Source organism: Photinus pyralis, unplaced genomic scaffold (genome assembly GCF_008802855.1).
Source record: "Photinus pyralis isolate 1611_PpyrPB1 unplaced genomic scaffold, Ppyr1.3 Ppyr1.4_LG2, whole genome shotgun sequence".
Lineage (NCBI taxonomy): Eukaryota > Metazoa > Arthropoda > Insecta > Coleoptera > Lampyridae > Photinus > Photinus pyralis.
In genome coordinates, this window is record NW_022170403.1 from 47,750,720 (window position 1) to 47,758,722 (window position 8,003).

An 8,003-nucleotide genomic window follows, 5' to 3' on the forward strand; every position below is an offset into this window, starting at 1 on the left:
GTAAAGTAATAAGAATAATAATATAAATTTAAATTATGTGAGGTTTATATTTGTTCTGATATTCTGGTGTTACTTAGCCACTATGTGTTGTCCTTCTATAAACATTTTAATTATTTAGTTTACAAATTAATGTTGTATATGTTAAATTACCTTTTAAAATGTCTGAAGAAAACATTAGCGACGATGAAATTATATTGGTGATTGAAGACGTCTCCATAAAATGTTCAAAGAAAGATTTAATTGAAAATAGTGATTACTTCAAAGCTATGTTTGAGGGTAACTTTGTAGAAAGTAAGAAGAACATTGTACGATTGCAAGTAAGCAATTTCCCATTGCATATACCTTATAATTTACAAAGATTCTAGGGAATCGACTTAAAGGCGATGAATATTATTTTATCATTGTTATGGGATCGTACATTTTTAATAAACGAAGAAGATATACTCTCAGTCTTACAGGTTAGCTGTATGTTACAATTTATTGAAATTAAAATGATGTGTGTAGCAAAACTCACTGAATTATTATTACCTCGCAACTGTCTTAAAATATGGATGGTAGCTGAACAGTTAGACTTAAAACCGTTGTACTTAAAAGCAAAAAGTATGTCTTTAATAGAATTTGATGTGATTAAGGATTTCGATTGCATAGCTGACTTACCTTTGAAACCACTATGTTCTTATTTGGGAAATGTCAATTTGCAATGCAAACAGGAAATGGATGTTTTTCGGACATTAATGAAATGGTGGTACGACAACTCCTCCAAGTACTCAAAGACAGAGCATAGTGATATTTTTCTACGTTTTTTCTACTGCTTAGATTTTAAGAATCTTAAACAATCAGATATACAAGAAATCATGACTTATCCCGATATTGCTTCAGAAGAGCCAATTGTAAAAATAGCGCAGTGTGTGTTAGATTTACGCCATGACTTCCGTAATAATTACGATGAAGATATTAGAAATACTGCACAATTATTAAATAATGCAAAATCAAGAAGTTTTAAAGAGTATCCTTGTATTTTGGTAAATACCTGTCCAGAGGAACAAAAGTGTAAAAAACTAAAAGGGACTGTGGTCTATGAAGGTAGTACATACATATCTGAAACCAGATTGTATGCTTGATCAATTATGTTCTAGATAAATTCATGCGGAAAACTGCATATAATAATATTGAGACGTCAGATATGGCTGCTGCAATTATTTATTACGGTAAGAAGTGTGCAGGTGGAGAGGGGCCACATAGATTTTTTTCGCACTCAGACTTTGTCTTTAGTGTTCGAATCTACAGTTTAAACTCCAATTTTAGTACCTATTTTCTCAAAATTTCGTTGTTCCAAATTCAAAATCACAAAGGCTCTTAATAGTCTAATGAGTTTGTGCCCTATTATATCCCTTCCATAGCTCTGCTCTGGAAGCACCTAAGAGTGTGCAGTTGCATATATGTTTATATTCTGAGCGTGGAATTGGGAATCGAGCAATTGAGTGAGTTTATAGTACTGTCACATAAGATCAGGAACAGCTGGTAATTGTGTATTTATGTGTAACTGTAATTCTATACCAAAATCGTCCCCTGTATGAATTCTTGTACAAGAAAGTGTGGCAAACACAAATTCTCCAAAGAATGGGCAGACTATTTTAACCAAGCATGATATCGTTTAAATCTGTGGTAATATATAAAATCTATACCTATCCTTTCTACACCTTCTATGTGATCGGTGAAATGTATAAAGATATGTATTTCTTTTAGATAATGCAACAAAAAATTTTGTAAAACTCTTGGAAATTGATAAGGCAAAATGTCGCAATTTGGAGGGGTTTAAAATAGTCGGTTATAAGGAGTTTATATTCTTACTTGGTGGCGAATATTTTTTAGGTAAAGGTAATTGGAATAAAAACGTTTGGGCTTACGACATTATTCGGGAGAGTTGGGAACGTAAAACTGTGTACGTGTACTACCTAGTTCCGAGTAGTTTTCTAAATGAAATAAATGTTTTAGTTTACCTTTTGAAAGACGACATTTTGAATGCTGTGTTTGTGGAGACTACATTTATATTATCAGTGGAACTGGCAGATATAGGGTGATTTCTGATAATATGTTTTGGTACAATTACAAAGAAGGTACTGTATTATGGTCAGAATTAAGGATTTGTGAGTATGCAATGAGGCAACTAAACACACACCAGGTGAAGAATTCTAACACATTCATTACGCTGGACCAGTTTCATTGTAGGAAAACAAACCCATTTTAGGCACCATATCCGTCAAGTTAGAAAAACTGCAGACTATTATAATCAATTCTTAAGCAAAATAAAAATAAATAAATAGCATTTTTATAAATGAAACAATTACATTCCTAGTATTGATGGAATGGGTTACTAATAATACATACATATGATTGATTGTGCTTTTATGCATAAATTTGGGTATTACTTTACTTTGAATTGCAATTTTACAGTTACATGAGTGTAGGCGACAAAATTGGAATAAATCATTTTGTGAACTGGCTTTCCTAACTCTACAGGTACCTCAAAGGTATGTACCCTGGGCCAGAACTGTCCTCAAGTTCTTACCACAGTATCTTTAGTTGCTTCTATATTTGCGAATCATTACTTCTAACCTTGACAGTACATTGCCATATGAGTTTTGTTCACTCTAACAGTTGTGTTTAGATAAATGGAGTAACGAAATAGCGTTGCCATATTTGGATAGACCCGTAATTTGTTGTAACTTGAACAACGAACTATTTTTATTTTTTCCTCACTACCGATATGGCTATGTCTTTGATCAGCAAAAAACGCTGTGGTACAAAGTGCACATTTCCGTTAGCGATGATTGTGCAGCCAATTTTTCACCGAGATCTACAGTATTCTCATACAAAAATCGTTTATGTATTAGAGGTAAATGAATATCACACGAGAATAACACTTAATATAAATTAATTTAGATAACGAATGTATTGCTGAACTGAAGTTACACCAGCTAAATTTGGAAATGGTCTCCTACAAACGTCTGCCGATTCAAATGGGTCAACTTGAGTCCGTTATATGCGAAGATGTTGTTTATACTCTTTTCAAGCAAACTCTACCTGACAGTAATATATCAATGGAGAGGTACTGTATGAAAACCCAAAAGCGACATTTTGTATTTGCCAATGAAGTCGAAGGATCACTGCTTCAGTTACAAGGAGAAGTGTATACATACAGAATGTCAACCCCAATCTTTACTTTCCAACACTACAATTTAATAGAAAAAGATGAGTTTGTTAATTAAATGTTAATATATTGTTTAAAAAAACGACAGTATTTTCCTTTTCCACTCAAAGAAATAAATAGAAAATGTAAGATTAAGGTTACACTCAATATAGAAGCCAGGATATACAATTAAGTTATATTGAGGAACAATTAAATGGTTTACTTATTTACAGACTCTTAGAGAAAAATGTTTCTGCATCTTTTGCCACTCTTGACGTGACTCATCTTTGGTGCAATAAAATCCTTCCGGTAAGTGTAAGACGAAAAATTACATGGCTTTTTAAAGCAAATTCAATGTAACGACAAAATATGTGGAAATCAGTGGATCGCAACTCATATACTGCACATAGATGCTAAACCGAAAAGATTTTTATTAGCTATCGCCCGCCCGAGATAGATAGATAACCAGCCTACAGCTGATTGTCGAATTCAGTCTTGTTATTGAGTGTCATAATTCATTTGGTTAGTTTTTACCACCCCCGTGACCGTCTCTTCAAGGTGAAAATGTTAGTTTACAAAAAATAAGTCAGTACAGATACATCAAACAATTCGATAATTTCCACATGTTTAAAAAAATGATAAAAAAATATACATCTAAGTTGGGGCCAAGACCATAAACATAAACAAAAATTTAGCAAACATTACACCAAAAATGAACGCGATTTCAAACAAAAGGTTAACGGTATCAAACACGTGAATCTGCACGCTGATTAAATCCAGTAATCTTCAAAATCAATGATTGAAACTCTCATAAATAAAATGCTACATACAAAACACAATTATAAAAAGAAATGCAGATTACTGCCTGCATTAAATAACACAAAAAAAAAACAACAAACATTTCCTGAGCAATGCTTTCGTGACCACCATTAAAAAACAAGATGCCAAACGTAAGCTTTTCCCATTCTAAAAATTGCGTGAGTGCCAGCTCTCAAATGTGTGCATCATCGTAGGTTGTATATCCAGCTAGAGTGGAACGCTCTCATGATATATCTCATATTTATTTATTGTGTAATTGCACTGTTCACAATTAAAGAGTTAGGAAATGTTGTACGTTAGACGATGATTATTTAACTTATCATTGTTGGTTATGTAATTCCACTGTTCACTATTTAAGATGTTGGAATATTATGCGTTAGACGACGATTTTCTTAATTACCTATCATTATCGAGGTTGCATAATTGCATTGATCACATTTAAAATTCTAGAAAGGAACATGATAACATGTGACGTTTTGAAATTTTTTCAAGTGTATTTACTTTTACAGCTGTAAACACTACAATATTACTTTTGACCATTATAAATAGGAAACAAAATAACGGTCTTCTCACACCTGTATTAATTACAATCTACTGCCACCAGAGGTCTGTGGTAATCTGAATTGTGAATAAAGTACGCTGCTTCATTTTTCATACCAATTTTTGCGTATTTTGATACCATGGTTGCAATCTATGCCAGCCTTGAGAAACATTTTGCACTGATAATAGAATATTAATAACAGATGAATTCAAATAAAATAAACTTTGGCGTTATCAAAAATCTTGAAGATAACAGTGTTTTATATTTCAAAGGACTCTGCCCATGAATACCTCACTCAATTCGGTTGCTCCGAGTTAAAATGAGCTTTAAAGAGGTACATACCTACATTAATAGCTATAATATTCCATTTTCCTTTAAAATGACAAAATTGATTAAAATCTACATTTCTAATGGATGGGCCTATTTCATTGTGACAGGGCTCGTAGAACCAATTGCCAGTAACAAAACAAAAAATGAATTGAAGGATTTTATGTTACTATAAGTTATGATACATCATAGTATGGAAAACACAATGTCGATGTTTATTAGAAACTTTCAAAACAGGTGTTATTAAACTGCTTTTTCCAACCGTGACATGTGTCTGTTTTATTTGAGAGGGAGAAAAAGTTGATAGTTTTAAAAACCGTAATCTTCCAACTGCTGGTGCAAAGGTGTGAAACTTAAATTGTATTATAGGCTTAACATCATTTTCTTCTATAGGTGGACTGTTTTCAAACTCAAATTCGAATATTTCTTTCTTGATTTCGACTTCACATTCTGGGAACACTTCCTCAATGTGAAGCTTCTGATGTTGTGGTTTTTCTGGAACAGCTATCCTTCTTCTACTTCTCCTCAGCTGACCTTTTGCGTATTGCCAATACTCAATTTCAGGATCATCTATACTAATACTTTGAATATCTACCGGCCAAGTCATACACGTACCATTCATTTGTATCCTAGGATATTTCCAAATGGGAATTATCGCTTCCCCCAGTGTATTATAAAATGTGTCGCATAGTTCTCGACTATTCTGCTGCTCAATACACAATATGTTGTAACTTCTCTGTAAGGGAAAGTTGGTAAACTAGTGATACCAAATGGACACTTACCAATAATTCTAAAGTAAAGTCGGGTTCCGATTGTTCCTCTATCATGCCCATTAAAAAATTTAAGTGAGGCAATATAATGGAATAGATTGCATCCAAGCCAAGATGGTTAACTGCACATATTACAGGCAAAGCAAACTCATCTCTTACGTCCGAAAATTTACAAACCATTTTTTTCAATATAATCACTCTAGGAGTGACACGTTTGCATAAAAGCGCTAAAAGTTGGCATATCGGTCTGATTAGCTCGGAATTTGAAACAAACCTTAAGAGCCGTTGTAACAACAGTCTTGTGAGAAGCATAATCTAAAATAAATACTGAATTTATGAGAAACACACCTTCATTAGTACCTACTTGCTTTTCAGAAACAATCAGAGACGAAATAGGATTCAGTTCAAGTTTGCTAATCAAATTTAACGCTCTCATTGTAAGAGAATCGTAAGTTATATCTTTGCTAAGTAGTAAATATCCAAAATGATAAAACCACTCTATGATAGGTCCAATATTATTATTAGTCTTGATATTATCTAGTGCAGTTTCATATAGTTTTTCGTCTTTTGATACAATCGCCTCACACATAACAATAAAATATTGTTTTAAATTCGGTGAAATTTCCTTCGATTCAGGTAACCACTTTCTTGTTAAAATTGATTCTTCTGGTTGGACAAATGATAATGACTCTTCCGCCACATCAACTAGATTGACTTTAGCATCCTAAAACACTAAAAGTTAATGTTGATTCACTAGTCAGTAACTGACATCCAAGTAGTAGAGGTTTTGGTCACCAAACGGAATCCAAACAGGTTCTGTTTCCGCTCCGTAGACCTTTGGAATTTGGAGGCAGTCGAAAATATCATCAATATCATTTCCAGAAATGTAATTTTGCCCAGACAGTCTCGCTTGTACTAAGGCCTCCTAAAAACGTATTCGTTTGATACCTTTCCGTAGAAGTCTAACCTACATAAATTATGTGCCTCAGTCTGTAATTGATGTCTTCAGTGAAAGCAGTGCAGACTTCCTCGGTGAGATGTTCATTGATCGATTGTTCGGCTATTATAGTTAGTTCTTCTACACCATATCCAGAATATTTACGAAAACCATTGTCCTATAAAAAACAACAGCTGACTATACCCTTTATTATTTCTTGAATAAATTACTTTGTTAGGTGATCCTTTTTCTGAATTGGTTTGATTTGGTGTCTCCACTGTAGATTGTGATTTTCGTTTTTCACGATCTTTAGAACTTTTCTTTGATTTTGAATTGTTTCCTATTTTATTAGTTGAAGGTTTCATGCTTAAATAACGGGTTTATAACCAATGATAAACAAACATCTAAAAACTGAAAATTTATTCTTTGAATAGTTCACAGAGTACTATGAATAGTTCACATGACACACTTAGTAAGCACTATTATCGTACAAAACACCTACTACTAAAGATTCAAAAAAATCTTTTCAAAACCATACATCTTTGATTAAAAATCATATTTTGATCATTGTATATATAAATATACAATGTTTTGATCAACAATATTCGGATTTTCAGGACATTTTAATGATTTGAAAGTAGATGACCCTAATTGGAATTTAAATAGGCAACACACAATACTATGCAATCAAACATGCGTTTCTGTCAAGTTAGGTACCTTTGGAATTTTTGTTTACATGGGAAATCGTACTTAACTCGAACGCTACTCATTTTTGATCGCCCGTTACTTTTGTTTCATGGACAAGATATCGAGCCCAAAGAGCTTATCCTGGTGTTTATACTCTTATCATAGTACTTATAAGAAAGAAACCACAACGAAAAAGCTTAAACTGGAGGACTAGTAGTGGCACAAACGGACAAAGTGCAGACAATAGCGTTCATTTTCCTTTTTGAAAATGCGCTAAAAGTACCATTTTTATTTTTAAATGTTACAACAGTTTCAGACTGCCAGTATTTTTATTTTTTCTGTTTTTCTTTTATCTGGGTCAGAATTTTGAACCAGGTCTACGTTTTTAAACCTAAATAAAGTGACAAGGTCTACCCTCTGTGTATACCTACGACAAAACAAACGTTTTGGAGCCGGCAGCCGCACGACTTTTTAGGGTATGTATACTAACCTGGGTCTGCGCCGTCTCAAGACTCGGGAGTATGAACACTCCTCACAGCCACCTTGGTTTGAAATGACGTCGAGAGAAGATCGTATAGTTTAATTTTGTTCTTGTTTTTGTGTTTTTTAATGCAGGCATGTAGTAATCTTTGCAATTCCTTATAATTTATTTGTGTTTTGTATACACCATTTTACATTTTTTGGAAAATAATGTTCAATATTTGTCTCTGAAATTGACATTACTTTACTTAT

At 33.2% G+C, this 8,003-nt stretch overlaps 2 protein-coding genes across 4 annotated transcripts; one reads left to right on the forward strand and one right to left on the reverse strand.

Annotated features, from left to right (window-relative positions):
* Window positions 1–63: 63 nt before the first annotated feature.
* LOC116164107 (kelch-like protein 30) lies at window positions 64–3,284 on the forward strand. Of its 2 annotated transcripts, XM_031478236.1 has the most exons (8): window positions 177–317; window positions 366–458; window positions 505–1,083; window positions 1,137–1,208; window positions 1,747–1,942; window positions 1,996–2,117; window positions 2,669–2,896; window positions 2,944–3,284. In XM_031478236.1, exons 2-8 carry the CDS (start codon window positions 407–409, stop codon window positions 3,267–3,269), a joined length of 1,575 nt encoding a protein of 524 aa, XP_031334096.1. In that variant the 5' UTR covers window positions 177–317; window positions 366–406; the 3' UTR covers window positions 3,270–3,284. The 2 variants fall into 2 exon arrangements, with proteins under 2 accessions (XP_031334095.1, XP_031334096.1); XM_031478235.1 differs by having other exon boundaries at window positions 64–317; window positions 366–1,083.
* Window positions 3,285–5,023: 1,739 nt separating this feature from the next.
* LOC116165110 lies at window positions 5,024–7,015 on the reverse strand. Of its 2 annotated transcripts, XM_031479407.1 has the most exons (7): window positions 6,815–7,015; window positions 6,619–6,762; window positions 6,417–6,572; window positions 6,012–6,371; window positions 5,660–5,962; window positions 5,493–5,613; window positions 5,024–5,447 (listed from the first exon to the last, which is right to left on the reverse strand). In XM_031479407.1, the coding sequence occupies exons 1-7, from the start codon at window positions 6,947–6,949 to the stop codon at window positions 5,047–5,049; spliced, it is 1,620 nt and encodes a 539-aa protein (XP_031335267.1). In that variant the 5' UTR covers window positions 6,950–7,015; the 3' UTR covers window positions 5,024–5,046. The 2 variants fall into 2 exon arrangements, with proteins under 2 accessions (XP_031335267.1, XP_031335268.1); XM_031479408.1 differs by lacking the exons at window positions 5,024–5,447; window positions 5,493–5,613 and having other exon boundaries at window positions 5,735–5,874; window positions 5,922–5,962.
* Between the last annotated feature and the right edge of the window lie 988 nt (window positions 7,016–8,003).